Source organism: Syngnathus scovelli, chromosome 3 (genome assembly GCF_024217435.2).
Source record: "Syngnathus scovelli strain Florida chromosome 3, RoL_Ssco_1.2, whole genome shotgun sequence".
Taxonomy (NCBI): domain Eukaryota; kingdom Metazoa; phylum Chordata; class Actinopteri; order Syngnathiformes; family Syngnathidae; genus Syngnathus; species Syngnathus scovelli.
The window spans coordinates 22,408,188-22,426,083 of NC_090849.1; the positions used below are offsets into that span (position 1 = coordinate 22,408,188).

Below are 17,896 nucleotides of genomic sequence, written 5' to 3' on the forward strand. Positions count from 1 at the left end.
AAGGCTCCCGCCCGGTTCTAAAAGTAGAGGGAGAGCGCATGGATCGCATATCCGCTTGTTTACAAGGTGTTTGCCCAATGACACAACTTGCAGGAGAAGGAAACAGCTGATGCGCCATTTTGCTCCTGCTCTTAGAAAACGCACTTTGGAATAGCTGACGCGACTTCTGATAAGAGTCTCGGGTGGGACATTAAGAGTCCAGAATGCGATTCCACGGATGGGTAGGCCGCAATTCTTCATTTGGGGCCTTCTCTGCCATTTCGATGCTAGCTCACTTGTCTCAAGATAACTAACATGGCCAAAAGAGCCCACCGGGGAGCTAACAGCTGGATAAGCCTCAGCGCTCGCTAACGCCATTTTTTTTTTTTTTTCAATGGACAACAAAAGTCTTAACTTGACATACTTTTGATTTTCCCAGAAAGGTCATAGCTGCAAATGGACATTTATTTTTTTTTTTCACTCCATGTAATGGACAGGTGGGCAAATCTTTTTCTCATGGTGTAGTATAGAAGCTTTAAGTGCTACAAAGTCAGTGGATGTGGCCTTTCTTTGTTTTCCTGAGGCCATAGTGCAGCCCTAGATGAATCGGACCTCATTCATGGCTAATGTAGCAGATAGAACAGATGACTCCTCTTTCATCATTCTCCACGTACGCTCGCTCGCTAACTCAGCCTCCCCCGTCCGTCACTGCCTCCTCGTGCACTTTCTCTCTTGCGCTGCTTATTTGCCGCCCATGGCGCTCATGTTCCGGAACGCTCCAGTCAAACGTTTCGCAGATAAGATGAATATCCAAACTTGTTACGATTTACCGTCTCGATCTCACCGCGTAAACTATTACTCAGATAAAACACAAACTCTCCCATATTCCTCCCGCTTAAGAGACAAGGATTGTTTTGAGACGCAGACAGATAGCGATAATCGGCCGCTTGTGTTTTCCTAAGTACTTCAAGAGCGGTCTGAAGAGTTCCTTCCACATTGGTTGTTTGGCTGGCTGGCGCAGACGCCACTTTGACCCTATGTTGTGTTTACACACGCTCGCTCATCCATCTCGCACACAATGCTGATGGAAGAGTGTCGAGAAATGAGGCATGTCGGCCATCGCCTCTTTGGTTCCAGCGAACAGTGGCTGCTTAGCTGCACGCACGCACGCACGCACGCACGCACGCACATGCATGACTTGCTTCACAGTTAGACTGAGTCAAGACATTTGTTAAACCAATAAACACTTTTTTTATGAGCTAGCAAGGTATTTGGTTTGAAGCTTTGAGTCAAATATTGGAATGATCACAATTTAGGACTTGTCTGACTCTGCCAGATTCATCAACCCAAAAAATTGCAGTTGACGACTTTAATTGTAGCTCACGTAAGGCGGAAGTAAGCACACAGATGGCTCGGGACCCTTCGCTAGCGACTGTGACACTTTCACACAGGAATTTAAAAAAAAAAAAAAAAAAAAGAGCTGGCATATGAGTCAGGCCCCACAGGTTTGGCCACCAAAGGTGGCTGAGTGCATTCCCAATCCTGGCAGAAGAAATGTAACCAAGCGTTACTTGGATTCAGACGAGCTGGCCCTCGGAAAGGACACGGCGGGAGCAAACTGGAGGGCCGCACAATGAAGCTCACTGGCTGGCTGGCTCCATTTTGTGTAAAGACACTTTTTGTGCGGCCATTCTCCTTAAGAGTCAAAATGGCACGAGAAGCGCCAGAGTATTTTCCTCCGTCTGCTTGTGTTTAAAAAAGGCGCTGCCGTCTAGGTAGCAATGTTGACAACTATTTGACACATTTGAAGATTTGTGATCAACTAAGCAAAACGCTTGAGCCACATTTGTGCACGGGCTTCATGATTGAAGACCACCACGACCTACATGCTTGTGACTCTTGCCAAAGAAAGCCTCTTGGAGCTTTCTGGATGTTTGATAGCGAGAAGATTTCCCAGAGAGTCGACTTTTTATTTTTTTTATTTCTATTTGCAAAGGCAAAACTTCGATCGGTCGCCAGGCATCTCGGAGCAGAATATTCTTTCCATTTCTGTAAACTAATTGAAATGCGTTTTGCACAATCACACAATTAGTCGATGATATCATGAAGTATTTGTGGCCTGCCATGTGATTAGCAAGGTTTGGCAAAGCAAACCTAAAAAAAAAAAAAAAAAAACTGTCTGAAATAATGAGCATTTCTTTCAACTTCAATTCATTTGATTGATTTGATTAAATGATTGAATTATTGCTGTGAACGTGTGCAAAACGCAAAGAGCACATTCGCTGGAACTCGATAAGGAAAGTATCTGTCAAGATTTGATGAAGAATCGCGTGCGCTTTGATTGTCTGCCAGTCCTGTCATCACAATTTATTTGCGCGCAAGACATTTCCAAAGGCACGCCATGAAATTCAGGTTACATCATGTTGCGCTAAAGAGCTTCCAAAGAACCGTAAACTTGCAAGGTATACAGTCGAACGTAAGCAGTGGGAGTATTTTTCCACAGCAGCCTCAAAAAAAAAAAAAAAAAAAATGGCTGTGAAGATCGTCTTGTTGTTGCTTAATTAACACCTGGAAAAGACTTTTCCGATGAAGATAAAATTGTCTCTCGTACAAAAATAAAATGTAATGAAAGCAGAATTGAGCAGAATTTTAGCTTTCCCGAGTGACGATATCGTGCAATTATTTGTCTCCGCCTCCAGCAACCCAAGGCGCCGCCGCTCCAGCAAGGTGTGTGCGTTGATGATCAACGTGTCCTGCAACTCCTCGTGAATATAACGTGACCGACATCAGGATCTAAATCAATATTGCCCAGCACCCTTGTGCTAATGCTAGTTTGCTTCATAAAACGGTGCAAAGAAGAGGGGGGAGGGGGGGAGCATCTGCAAGCATTTCCACTGATTAACACTAAACACTTCCTTTGCGCGTGACAGCTACAACAGGTAAGCACGAATGAAAGACGATCTTCGCCCGTGCAGATGCGATGCAACAGAAGCGAGCGCCTCCCTCCCTCCCCCCCTGCCTCCCTCCCTCCCTCCCCACCTCGCTCTTGGCAGCAATTTCCACCTGGATGGCCTTCAACTATGTGCCAAGAGGATGTCACGGCAGCTCCATATCCTCTGTGTGACAGTGTAATTCCCTCTGCCCTGCAGCCATGTCTGCAAAACTCAGACAGTTTACATGTTCATGTGGCTACATCTCACCGGGGAAGAGCCACATGCCAAGTATTCTGCGCATTTATTTAATTTCTGGCACTGGCAGATTAACCCCTCCGACATGAGCTGTCAGAGGTGCGATAAAGTCAAAGCGGGAGGTGTGTTTGATCTTGCCTCGAGTCTGGGGTAGCGCCGCCCTTTGGCTTTGTTAGCGGCCCACCGTTGACTCTTCGCTTTGTTACATTTTAATATAGCATTACCGCTAGCTTAGCTTAGCAATCAAAGTATTATGTGGGTGAATGGACGTGGGGAGCGGGAATCTGTCAAGCTCCAGACATTATCCAACGCAGGTATGTAGAAAGAAATCACACGTAATTAGGTCATTATCTATTTCACACTCCATTACGGAGAAAATTCAATTTAATTACCTTTCTAAAGCCAAGGCTGAGTCGTAGTCGAAGTAAAGACTGCTCGCTGTAATGCGATGTGACTTGTTTGAAAACTTTTGTCATGCTATCCCCGTTTTTGGGATTGGCAAAAATTTGGGAAGCCTCTGATTTTCGAAAAACATCAAACATCAAAACAAAAAGTGTCATGTTGCCGTGGCGCTCAAACACTGCTAGTTACAAAAATAAATCGGATTCCATTCTCCAAAGAAGTGATCAATTGCCTTTATCAATTCGTTATATATTTCTTGATTCATTTTGTGTGACTAAAGCTGAGTGAGCGACTTAGCCGTAGCATTTGGTTGCGACATCTGTCATTTACGATTTCCCTTAACAAAGGGGAACAACCTGATTAAAAGCAGAAATCGGAAATTTGTTCAATATATTATTCTCCGACTCCCGGATACGCATCGCAACGGCAAGAATGTCTTGACAAGATTACGGCTCGCTTTGCGTACAAACGTATATCAAGGAGGCAGGCGATAAAACAAAGACGTTTCGGATTTCAAAGCCGTGTGAAAATTGAAAGACGAATTTCTCCAAAACAGGACGCTGCGCTCGTTAGCGCTAGCTCGAGTCAACTAATGAACACGAGTCGATAAACGGGTAATATATTAACCGTTGGCCGTGGAAGAAGCAAGAAACACCACCCGGCCTCTCTCGTATACTCGGCGCCCCAAGCAAAGACTTATCGGACGACTCAAGCTGCAAAAGTAAAATGACCCGGAAGACCGGTAAAGCTCTTGGGAGAGCTTTCCGGGCTCATCCATCAACGCGCAGACAGCGTTATTTATTTATTTTGACTTTGAATGCTCACACCTCCAGAGATGTTTACAGATTCATCTGGACGGTGCTGAAATGTTGAAAACGAGCAACAAACCGAGGCCCGAGTAAATTCTAGATTCTTACACATTCTGCAATGAAATTGAAATCCCATTTAAAGCCGCAGAGTCTGGATGGAATTTGGAATTTACATCAGTTTGCTTCTTCACCCTCCACAGATGGGCCGGGCCAGGCCGGAGAACTGTCCCTCCCTCCCTCCCTCCCGGTGCTGCCCTCTTGGCCCGCAGGTCATTGGACGCGCCGATTACCCGCAAGTCCTTGACACAAGACAAATCTGTGCGCTTTCATCTGTGTCGGTGGGTCGCCCCTCAAAGCCTCGTTACAGGATTGGCGCTCGCCAATTAGCACAATTAGCTTTTGGCAAGCCGCCGGCGGCGTCACACGGCACCGGCTTTGCGCTGATGCTACCTGACAAGCCAACAGATCAGTCATGTCTGCCATTGCGGGGGGTAAACTTGCTTCAGGAATCGAGCGCAGATGAGAAAGGATTGCGACGATCAAACTAAATACCAGGATGATCGTGAAATCAATGACATTATCAATCACTTTTTGGGGGGGGGGGGTCCAAATCATACAACCAAAGTTGTCAAACGTTGGGATTGTTAAGCTTCTTCGTTTTTACATTTTCGAATTAAGTCAAATAGAAAGAAAGAAATGTTAGTGCTTTATGTGACTACAAGTATTCAAAGCCAGACTTTTAAAATAAATGTGTGCGTGTGTGGGTGAGGGTGGGGGTGGGGGGGGGTGGGGGGGCATAAGAAGTGAACATCTGGAGGTGGTTGTGCCATGAAGGAATGCAGATGCTTGACGTAAAAGGCTCTGGATTGAGTGTGGATCGTCAATATACAGAATGCGTACGTGTGTGCGTGGGGGGGGGGGGGGGGGGGGGGCATTTTATAGGCGTTTCGAAATCTCACAGCAACATCTGATCAATCAATGTTGAGGTCAAGTCAAGATTTATAGAATGCGAGACTTCCATCAATCCTCACCAATTTACCAACTTAGCAGAATACGCTGTTAAAGCAAACTCAGTCGATTGCCATCCAGATTTTTTTTTTTTTTTTTGGATTCCCTGTTTAACCTCAGAGTCAGGCTCGGCTGACGATCTGGGGTAATGCCATTCAAGATGGCTATCTTCTCTCAAAACAAGAACCCAGGAAGTGTTCAGTGCGTCATTACCACAATTTTCTCCGAGCGTGGATTCGGCTCATTATGGAATCCGTGGAGGAGACCTTGTGCAACGTATCGACTGTACTTTTTAACTCTTTCCAGCTGAGGTTAGAAAAGATGACGGGGACTACAGTGTCTATGAACGCAGAGGTGAGGGGCTTGAGTCACGTGACTTTGGAGCTCGCTTGGCTAAACCTAATGACTCATCCGAGATGACTGAACAAGTCCTGCCTAAAACAATTGAAAATCTGCCGAATTATTTTTTCAAATAAGCCATTCGACTCAATTCCTTCTTACGACTTACACATTTTGCGGCTTAGTCGCTCGCAGCACCATTCTTAAGCGTGACCAGCGGATCGCCTACAGCCGACAGTTTTATTGGTGTAAAACACGGTTTGATCACGTGTGCAAACATCTGCAGGGCTTGTTCTGCTTGCACACCTTGTCTAAAAATACTCATCTTGACAGTAGGACCAGGCAATCTTTTTTTTTTTTTTGCACAACTCCAAGAAGAATTTTGTTTTCAACAAGAGCAACCAAATTTCAGAAACAAAAACTGCAGTTTGCATTTTACAGGTGCCACATAAACGTGCATTCGCAGACCTCCCAGGCTCATTCCGCCGCTCAAGTGGAAAAAGCCCCACCCCCCCCATCACTTTCACCACAGTATCCTCACTCTTGATGGTTCCCAGTAAACATCCAGCCCTGTCACCCTCCCTCCAAAATATCCTGGAGGAGGTCAACTGAGAGATTAAGACCCTTCAAATGGGGTCACGGAGATCAATGATCAAACAGGGAGTCGGGCCCGGCCCCCATGGCCTCGCTCAACCCACTTTATTATCAGGCTTACTGAAATAGAGACAAAAAAGCTGGCTAACAATTACTTCTCTAAAGCATGACCAAGCCACCCTCCTCTTAATCTGCAATGGCGCTGGCACTGCACCAATCAGGATGTCTCCATCGCTTGAGACACAAGACTGCGCTCGAAGTGCAAATATTTTAGCAGGTTGTCCTGGAGGACGGCTATTTTAGACGTGTCCCTGCTCCACACCCGCCGGATGGAAGAGACGTTTGTTCTCGATTGCTTCTCGGAGAGAACGACCGAGGAGTCACCCGAGGGGGTGAGCCGAAAGCACATCCACGAGACGTACGAAACGTCTGCGTCATTCGCTCAATGAGTGTCTGTCTGACTGTTTGTGTCAAACGGATGATTAATGATGCGTTTGATGGTCGAGTGTTGACTGTCTCCGTTCCGCTTCTTGTCCGCACTGTTCATTCAAGAAACCATTTCCAAAGAAGTGATGTCATTCACCTTTCTGGTTCTGCAAGGCCATTACACGTTTTGAGTGGTAGCTTGCCAATGTGCTGGAGAAGCAGATCTCGATTTGGTCCAGATGTTCTCCGACTCATACCGGGCATTGTTTTCTTCACGCTGGGCTGAAGTTTAAAGGGATGATTCAAGAGCAGATTACCTTGGGTTTGAAAGAGTGACCGAGTGTTCTGTCATCTGGGGATTTGACATCAAAGTTTGATTCTTTGACTTCTTGATTGTGGAGTAAAGCTGCTGTAGTAAGCCCAGCTATGCGAGCCGCCAACCCATTCCGTTGTATTTCCCACAAAAGTCAGCTCGGACTCTGGTTTGATTTAGGGATTACAGAGTATCAGCAGTTTGGCGTTCTCCTATTCCTCTACCTTAACAACCGCTGAGCGCTCCAAACACAGACAGCATTTTGTAAAACAAGAGCTTCTCGTGGACGCAGTCCATTAGGCCCAACCATCCAAACAGACCTGCTTTGTTGAGGTGTTATATCAACAGGGTGACCCTCCACTCCTCGCCGGGCTTCCTCGGGCCCCCCAATGGCAGGAGATTGATGTCAACCAGGAATTTTGCTCCATGTTTCCTTCCAACACTGGCCCAGTGAAACCTTAGCAGGTCTGCAGGGCCGTATCGGGCTCGGGCACCGGCACCTTTCTTCACCCCTCCCTCCTTCTGGTGGTGCCAGAAACACCCAAAGTCACAAAATGCCATGCTGTAAACAAGGCGCGCCATTGGAAAACAGCACTAGCCAATGGCCGTGTGTTTGTATGTTGAGGAAATGAGCCACCTTTTCTGTCAACACAGCAGTTCCTGGAGGCCAACACAAGGGGGGGGGGGAGGTGGGGGTTACGCCGCCATTCATATACGCACGGTGTCATCATCAGGAAAGAATTTCAACCAACTGAATTTGGGTTCAGTATCTCAAAGATTCACAAATAATCTGCGTCTTTGGAGGTGAGCGGAATTTGCCGGAGGAAACGGCTTCTTCACTCGGCAAAATCAAATCCAAAGTGAAAATCTCCAAGGTTAATAAAGCGACTCAACATGGGTTGCTTTGCAGGCTTCAATCAGTGGTTGTAACAGAATACAGACCTTGTACTGACTGGGAGCTCTCACATCTATACCCGCATTCTTTCCGAACGCCGTACAGCGGGAGTGCCCGACGAGTCGATTGCGCCGCTGATCGCAAGTCGACCGTGAGGCGCCAAGTGTGTGTGTACGTGTTATTTTCATTTTATATTTTAGCTAGGCTACACTACGGCCTGGTTACTCATCAGTGTCACGTCCACAAAAAGGTATATTTTGTTTTTGTTGAGAGTGGTTAGCAGTGTTTGGGTCATTTAATTTGAAGCAACTTTATTAGTGACATTTACGGCAACAATATTTGTTAGCACAAAAAAGCAAGCAAATCGTTTGCACCAAAGTGACTTCTGAGCTATTTTAACTTGTATTTAACTTTTGCAAAGTTGCCCAACCTAGTTGTTAACTATGAGTTTTTTTAATTACACTTTTGACACACATTTTAAAATGGTCATTTTAAACACTCGGAAGTTCTTATTTTATGAAACTACTTTTGCCGATACTGCGATGTTGTTCACCTGAATGTAAAAATAGAAAATAAAAAAAAAACGCTTCAGCGATAAATAGAAAAGTTTGCTTCGAGTAACTCCAAAACGTCTGAAAAGCGATGTGCACTAACCCTGAACATGACTTACACGTAAAAAGCTAATGGAAATTCTCATGAATAATAAAAAGATGCACAACATGCAGGATATATATATGGTTTCTCCTATAGGGCACATGTTACATCATTTCAGTGTTTTTGATTTTGGGGGGGGGGGGGCAATTGTTTCTTTACATTGATGTACAAGTTGGCAAAAAAGAACGTTATAAAAGAAATAATAGCCTAGCCTTGGCAATCGGCAGCAACTTTGATTCGAAAAGAATTTTTACGGCAGCAAAGAGCTTCATCCACAGCCGTATAGCGTACTTTACGAGCCGTACTTAAATGGGACGACTAACTTCACAGTCTGACAACCCCGCGACAGGACGGATACTGTCGGACGAGGATGTGAACTTCTACCTACCCTGCGCAGAGGAGACACAACTGCACTTATAGCGTTTCAGACATGTACCTGTGTACGCTAAGTGTAACTGTCATTTAATATTAAGCACCTCGCTGGAGCATCTTGACCTGCATCAATAAGTCATGACGAGACAAACAATTGAGAAGAACCTCTTATTTTCTGAATAATTTACCATAGGAAGGGAATTTATAATTCACAAGGAACGTGACGATTGCACTAATCAGGTTATGGCGGCCAAGCATTCCAACCGCTGGGGGGAAAATTCGTTCTTCTTGACCACGAGAGGAGCCCTTTCAAGTGAACATTTAAGTGCTAGAATGGGAAGCTGGGGAGCCGAGGAGGAGACCCCTGCAGATGTTGAGCAAATGTTTGCTTAACATATGGAGGAGGCCTGCTGCTTTCTTCTGGCGAGCTTACTATTTCCTTGTTGCTTCTCAAGAAGGAGGGGGGGGGGGGATGTCATCTCAAGGCAACACTGCCATGACTTCATTGACGGGAATCGGTACGGAGGAAAGGAAGCACGTGGTGTGGGCAGTGACTGGTCGCGCAACGCTTCTTCTTTTGTGACTCACCCAATAGCAAGTGACACAGCGGTGGGTGAGTCAGTGATAATACATTCAATCTTTAACATCAAACAAACGCCATCGATGACTCAATCAAAGACGACGTCACGCTACGAGCGTTCGATTCGGCCGAATGACAAAAGTGATTTTTGTCTCTCGGCCGAGGTGTGTGGGAAAGGTTGCAGGATATCAAATATAAAGTACTGGATTCAAAATTTGAATTTTGAACGCGACATTTTGGAGCAGACGACACATCCACATGTCCTTTCCTTTGCCTCTTTCCCAAGATCAAGATGTGGGCGGCCAGGAAGACCAAGCTAGGCACGCGTGACGACGATGAGGCTGGAAAAGTGTGCAAGTTTCCAGGGCGATTACTTAAAAGGAGAAAAGTGGCAGTCCTGAAATTATCCTGACACACGATTGTGAGCCAAATTTGGGGGGGTATCAAAAGTAGTTTGAGCGCAATGAGCAGGGGGGAACCTGAGAAAGGGCTAGCAGGGTCATAAATAGCACGGCGCTCATCAAAGCTTTAAATTCCCAATGATGGATTTGACATAGTTGAGCGAGGCACACATCAAATCGGTAATAGAAGCAGACCTACTTTATAGAAGTCATTCGGTTGAACCCGACCGACAAAGTGCAAATGAGGCCTTTGGGCGACATCCATCGGCGCCGCACGCGTCATTGGTGTTTGCAAACAGTTGCAAAAAGTCAATAGCTCGAGAAATTGATACAAGCCAGGGTCAAATATGGGCAAAGGACAGACACATCACGCTAAGACCAGTAAGCCCAGTCGCCACCACACTGCACGAACGGGCTAACGTTACGGGCAACGACAAAAAGAGCCGCGTTGTGGCTAGCGCGAGCTGCCGATTGAAAGCATCAATGAGATTAGCGGCTTTCCGTGACCGTTGTGACTTGTGCACAAATGCAATCAATCCATACTAATGACTTAACCCCAGTTAAACTGATTTGGGGGGGGGGGGGCAGTCAAAGGGTTCCGCTTTGCTGGAGGACTTTTCTCACTAAGGTTTCCCAGAGACCATTCCCCGTCCGTCCCTTTAACGGTGGCCCCAGCAAGGAAATACGGATGGCCCTCCCTGAAGACATTAAAATAGTGAGTGAGTGAGTGAGTGAGTGAGTGAGTGAGTGAGTGAGTGAGTGAGTGAGTGAGTGAGTGAGTGAGTGAGTGAGTGAGTGAGTGAGTGAGTGAGTGAGTGAGTGAGTGAGTGAGTGAGTGAGTGAGTGAGTGAACGTGTTTGTAGGAAAGCGAGGCTAAAGGCTTTTTCAAAACATCCGCGAGAGTCGTAGTGGCAACGCTAGCCATAACATCCTACGCTGGCGAGGAGAGAAAGAGAGAGAGAGCCAGCGAGAGGGAGAGAGAGAGAAAAAAAGACAGGTGGAGCAGACTATCCTTGTTTGTTATTCCAGCCTCCACAAAGAGTGATTAATTGTGTCGTGCAGGGAGGTGAGAACACGACCTATAACTACATGACTATTCCATGACTTTCAGGATTCTTTTGCCAGAACAACAAATTCTCAAGCAAGACAAATGTTGAGGGTTCTGACTTGGCCGTGACGACGACCACGTCCTACTCGGTGACTTATACAGGAGTTAGGAATGAATGGATGATCGAATGAACAAATCAATGAATGCGGTGATGAACGAACAAACGAACGAACGAACGGATGGACGAACGAACGGATGTCGCTGCGTTACAACGATGCTGTTCCGGTGTTTGATTGCAAACAATAATCAGCCAAATATCAAAACAGGTTTATGTGCTTCAAGGAGAGTTGGTGTCTCAGTCCAAAAACGTTTTCATACACCGTTTGCTAGCAAGGATTAAGAGCCAAAATAAATAACAGTGTTCCGTTTGTTTTTGAGCCCAAACACATACAGCGTTGACTCGTCCCGTGACCGCGCTCATAACTCGAAAGCTCGCATCGCAAATCATCCTACGCCAAGACGACGCTCACAACTGGTGGCTATAATTATTTTTTATTTTTTTTTTAATCTTCCATTGTCAGTGTTGTGTTCTACGTGAATCTATTCCTGGCGATCAAACAATGTCGCCTGGACTAGTGGCCATATCCCAAGGGTACACGTCAATAGTCCGCATCCTGTACAATTCATCCATCGAGTGGTCGCACGTCGGTTAAATAGCGGCTCAATCTGTACGTTTTTATCAGCCGTTCGGATTGCCGTAAGTGGAAAAGCGGCGGGCGCCGAGGCGGGCCCCGGGTTACCTGGTTGGGCGTCCTTGCGGCGGGCTTGTCCTGGTGATTGGCGAGGATGAGGAAAGGCAGCGTGCAGAGCTGAGGGTGCTGCAGGGCCGAGTGCAGCTCATTACGCGCCGCCTCAAGGTCCTCGTCTGATGAAGCGCTGTCCAATACAAAGACGACACCCTGCGACCCCTGGTAGTAGCGGCACCAATATTTCTTGATGTTGTCAGCTCCTGCGGAAGGACATTAGATGGAGGGAGTCGTTGTCATTACTGATGTCAGCGCTGGCATGGAAGAAAATCAGACGGGCACCGGGGTAGAGAAGGGAAAGAAAAATGAAATGCGTTATTCCTTCCTGAAGGTAAAATGTGTTCAAGGTCAAAGATGAAATAACAAATTTAAAGGAGAGAGAACTCAATATTTTTCTAATGATGACTTGACACTGTTCATCTTTCCCTATTAAAGTGAATGTCAACGGACGCACAAACAGTCGGGGATTTTTCATGTGGGAAAACCGCAATCGACAATTTCAAGAAGAGTTTCACAAATACTTTTTTAGCGACATGATTTCTTGCAGATATTAAGAATGTTAGAACTTAAGAAGCTAGAAAAACAGGAGATACTGCAAAGTTCCCAAATAATAAAGATCTGAAATAATGCGAAATGACCAAGTTGAAAAAAGCCAAAGACAAAGTCCTCCTACTTCCTCCCCCGCCGCCCCCTGAGACCTCCATCTGAAGAGGAAAGCTGTTGGACCAAGTGCCACTTGAGAGTGACCCCCCTCTCATCTTTGCCGTGTCCGTCACGTCTCGTTGGCGACTTCTGCCACCTATTGGTGTGACGGCAGGACTTCTAAAGGCAGGATCACGAGTCACACGTTCGAAATAATGTTCAGATCTTCGAGGAAGTCTTAAAAGGAAGATCTCGGTGTTTGGAATAACGTTCAGATCTTCAAGGAAGTCTTTAAAGGAAGATCTGGGCTCTCTTTCTTACACTGTCTGAATACTTCGAACCATTGTTACATTACACAGCAGTGCAGCTGTCTTGGATCTAAATCGAGAGCGATCTTCTCTGAAGGAAGTCGTCGCTTAGGCACAAGACCAGGAATTCCACGACAAGTTTTTTTTTTTTTTTTTACATTTGGACCGCAACACATTCATCTGCATTATACAATTATAACACTGGTGAAAAGTGTCGAAAAAGGGGGGAAAGCGTTAACAAAGAGAGGTCAAAGCGAGGTCTCTGCGGAATCAAATGGCTTAACTAACGTCTGATCTGAGGAAAACACGTCAAAGCGGCCCACCCAACCGGTCCGGTCCCCCCTTCCAGCTCAAGCAGCCAAGAAATACTTTGTCAGCCCTCGCTTGCTGGCAGATGCAGATGAAGACAAGCTCAAACAAGGATTCAAATAACTTCATCAACGTGACGCATTCTCATTTATTTGAGGTCAGCGAGAGATCGCTGAAAGCGAATCGCGGGTGTCGACGCACGTGTTGCTTTACCTCGTAAAATAATTCAAAATAAGCTTCTTTTTTTTTGCAACCCGGTCAAAAACAGCGCTCAAATGTTCCAGCGGTGGTGCGGTAGGGTTCAACAACTAACGAAAAAAAAAAAAAGGCAATTAAGTCTGCAACACGTTTAAGGTGAACCACAAAAAAACAAAAACATATTGTCAGGAGCTACTGAGAATCCCTTCAAAAACAAATTGCTCTTCCCGACATTACTAATGGAGTCCACGTTGGCACATTTTGTTTATCTGGGGGTACACATGGATTTTTGTTTGCTTGTTGGAAGACTTTTCAACAACATCTCACACACACACACACACACACACACAAACACACGTGCGCACAATCCTTGGATTGCGCACCTGCCGTTCGCATTAAGTCGCCGTGATTCCCAAAAAATGGTAGCGAGCGCGCCTCATTGAATGCGGGATGATGTTGCTGCTGTCCGACTAATGGATGAATTCAATCATGAATGAATGAATGAATGAATGTCACAGTGGCTTGAACTTTATTTGAAATCATTTTAAAGCATTATAGTTCTAGAAGTACAATTCAGTTGTCTAACTTTTCAGTACCTTCATTTATTTCGATTCATTTAAATGACTTGATCATTTTTTTGTTTTTCCAAACAACGTGCAGTCTTTAAGTTCAAACTGTACTTAGTAAATTTGGAGGCGGTCGTTTGAATAAAAACTTTGGTAATCACGAGTCTAGATTTTTGTCCGATGGGCTCACTTGTAAACGGGGAAAATCTGAATGAAAGGTGTTCCGTAAACAAAACGATTTCAGAGACTTTGTGGGTGTCGAGGAGCAGCTCTGGCAGTTTGCTTACTCGGCTGACGAACGAGCCGAGGGCGGATCTGGAGTCGTGACGTTTGGAACACAGCTGTTTGGAAGTCAACAGTAAACAGGAAGTCCCGGACTGACACATGCGTTGTGCAGACGCATGTGGGAGACCGATAAATATTTGACATACGGTGCTCGACGTAAACAGTTGGTAGAAAATGTAGAGCGTACTTTTGAATAAAACAGCGGGGGGTCGCCCTTTTCAGATTTCAAATGGAACAAAGAAAATGAAGAGAACAAAACACCTTGGTGGAGTTTCCAATGAATTGCTTCCAAATACTGTGCAATTTTTAGGACGTAAAAATACGTGTCCGCCATGTGCATATGGCGAATGTGCCAGTGTGCTTCCATTTATGACAGGCACAAACGCTAAAGAACAACAGCCAGCGATGACTGTGGATTATTTGGACCACCTCTTCATCAGCTGTCATAGTGTGGCATCAAAGCAGACTGTGAAATGGTCTGTCTAGACTTGACGTCACATCATAGTCCGGCTTGCACACATGCGCGCACACACACACACACCTGACAGTGGCTGCGTTACAAATATTTGTCACCCGAAAAGGATTTGATTCAACGCGTGCGTTTCGCTGCAGTCGTCAGAGCGACCTCTGAACAAAATGAGACACGCGTCTCCCTCTGCAATGCACAATTTGATAAAGACGTCAGAGAAAATGTATCGTTTGACATTGCATGACGTTATTGTTAGAGATCAATCAGAAAAGCACATTCGATACCGAAATGGCACCTTTGTCAGAGCTGCAATATTTTTTGGACACAGGTAAATTTGTAATTGAGCAGAATTGGGAGTATTATTACTATTGGGAGTATTAGTACTATTGAGAATATTGCATTTTACTGTATTTTCCTGAAAGTGGCAAGACGTGAAGCGTAGCAGCAAAAGAATGCCAGTCATCGTGCGCTAGTTGGGCTCCCTCTAGTGGTACGCAAAAGCATCACCGAATGAAACTACATGCAGCAGTGTCGTTAATGATTCTTTTTTTTTCCAGTTCTGTACTGTTGTTTCGTACAATTTTGCCGCTTTTAACTTGACGTCTGCATGTAACCTTTTTGAAAGAGATTTTGAATATATATATATATATTTTAGTACAACTTTGATAAATAAAACATTCAAAAAACTAAAACAACCTAAATACAGCTGATTGTAAAATATGTTGACTTCAATTATTATTTAAGCGTCTTATTCAAGCCCAGTGTGTAACTCTCTCTGCATTTGAGTTCACTGGCCCGGATGGATTTGTCGTAAGCTCAAGCTGTCCTTTAAACCAGAAAGAAGCTTACCCTGATGTATGATGCCCATAATACTTGCGAGCGCTCTTGAAATGCCCGTCGCAAACATGCATTTGTGCTTTATGGCTCAATTTACTTAGTCCCAACCCGATGCTAAGCCTCCATCTAAACGAAACGGCCATTTCAAGAATAAAACTTGCCTACTTTGTTAGTTATTTATTCATTATCTGCCGTTTTTTTGCTAATTATGTTGGTAGAACTGAGTGTTCTTGAAGCGATATTCGGTCCGGAAGCTTTGCAAACTCCCGATGTGTCTTTTCCCACGTTCATCCACAGGCAAATCATTAATTCAAAAGCTGCGATGGACTTTTGAACCCCTTGCACTTAAAAGACAACCAACTGTATATGCAAGACTCGATGCATAGTTCCTCCTACGTCATAGGCATCCGAGAGTGTTGCAAAAAAAACAAGGAAATACGGAGAAAGTGCTTCTTGCGTTTTACCAGACCCCTCTCTGCCCCGTGCCTTAGTCAAGGCTGAGTGAGCAGGACAAGCTACAAATGTAGCGTGTAAAGCGTTTTTAGGCACACATCTTGTATCGTTTTTCCGCATCATCGCAAAGTCATGCAAAATATCACAAAGCTAACACAGGCGTGTTTGCTTGTTTTAAAGCCGCTTGTGGGGATGGGGCGGAAAATGAAGAAAGACAAAGTGTCCAGAAAGTTACAAGGGCTCGTTAATCGGGCGAAATGGAACGACGCCGCGCGTTCGGGACAAAGTCTGCAGTCGAGCAAAACGTGCGGGAAGTGTGTCAGTGGAGACGTCATAACATCATACCTTTTTTTTTTTTTTTCGGGAGGGGGGGGGGGGGGGGGGGATTTATGAATATAACAACTTGTTCCACTGTCTTTTGTACACACAAACAAAAGCCAATGGTTGCTAAGAAGCCATTCCAGCATCCCAAAAGGACAAATTCGATTCCGGCATCCTTGCAAAGTCCTTTAAATCAAAAGTGTCATCCTCAAGTCAACTGTTATTTTCAAGCAGCAGAGCAGCTTTGACCCAAAGCAGAAAATCCTCTTTGCCCAAATTTGGTAGCGCTCACGTCGGCGCTCTTCCACAGCCTCTTTGTATGTACTGTACGCGTGTTTGATCTTCTCAGGAGGCCATGTTGGGTGAGTACACATCAACATCAATCAGAACAACATTTAACAAAACAATACGTCTTGTGTTGCCGGCCGGGCTGGTGGTAGTAGGACGACTTTGGGCGCCCCTTGCCTCAGGCTCCCTTTAAGGTAAGATAAGGGGGAGGGGGGGTGGGGGGGGCTCCCCGTTGCCTTTTCCGTGTGTTTACGCCTCTCCACTTCAAGATCCTGCAATCTGTGCTTGTTAAAAGGCTTCCTCGAGTGCTAGGCACTTCCAGGAATCGCAGCGTTTAGATTGAAAACATCAACAGCTCTGATGTCAGCAGGGGTGCAAGACGGTGAGTGACGCTATCGGGGGTTGGGGGGGGCACAATTTCGCCTCCTTTACAATGACAATTTGAAGACGGTATACGGGAAAGTAAAAACAAATAATGTTTGCAGTACTGAATGAAGCAACTTACCTCCAAGTTCTTTGACATTCAAGATGGCATTGGGAAATGGCACTGCTTTGATACTAAAACCTAAAAGAGAAACACAAACGACAATCAAAGAGGCTGCTAAATAATTCACCATTTTGTTCCCTCATTCGCTAAGTATTTCTGCTGGCGGCCGGCTACGCAGATTGAAAACATATTTGTATGACATAGCAACAACATTTTGTGTGGTCCAAATTGGAAGACAATATGAGTGTAGTGCAGTTTGCAGCACAGAAAACACAAAGGGGAGGGGGGGTGGGGGTTTCTGGCGAGACTGCATCTGGATAACGTCCAAATAATATCGACATGTATTTGAAGACCCAAAGGCTTTTTTGTTTGATAGTGATGTCTTTTTAAGAGCATTACAAGAGTAAGAAAGTATGCAGGTGGGAAATGGCGGACGGTGCATGCATGCATCACTTCCAATTCTTCCCAATCCATTTTGGCAGCCAAACGTGGTGCTGACAGCTAAATGTCATTTCAGAGAACCTTACCAAAATCCTTTTCTATCTACGGCAGGTGCAGACAGATTTCTTTCTCCTCCTTTGAACGACCTGCTTCCAAAAGAGACGTCCTTCCACTCGGGACTAAATGTGCAATGGGATTTCTGCTCGACGGTGAGGAGGGAAGAGGAATGTCGGCGACCTTGAGGGCTTGCATGGATGGAAAGTGGAGCGGTGACTACCGGGAGAGCCTCCTCTTCTGGACATACTTAACACCCACCTCCCCGCTAGACCGCAAGGTTGGAATGGGCCGCTGGCTCGCAACAAGGATTTGGACAGATCCATCAAGCAGAATAAGTGGCTTGATTCCAATTTGAAGGACAGCGTACAGTATAATAGAAGGGGGGAGCGTAGTTCAAGGCTTGAAAAACAATTATCGGACG

The 17,896-nt window shown here is 45.4% G+C and overlaps 1 protein-coding gene across 1 annotated transcript in view; it reads right to left on the reverse strand.

Moving 5' to 3' along the window:
* Positions 1-17,896, reverse strand: part of LOC125994202 (ADP-ribosylation factor-like protein 15) — a 47,038-nt gene that overhangs the window by 11,643 nt on the left and 17,499 nt on the right. The window contains exons 3-4 of the mRNA XM_049763438.2: positions 16,996-17,055; positions 11,809-12,017 (exon numbers count right to left, since the gene is read on the reverse strand). Coding sequence (XP_049619395.1) covers positions 11,809-12,017; positions 16,996-17,055 — 269 coding nt within the window. The remainder of the gene's footprint in view (positions 1-11,808; positions 12,018-16,995; positions 17,056-17,896) is intronic.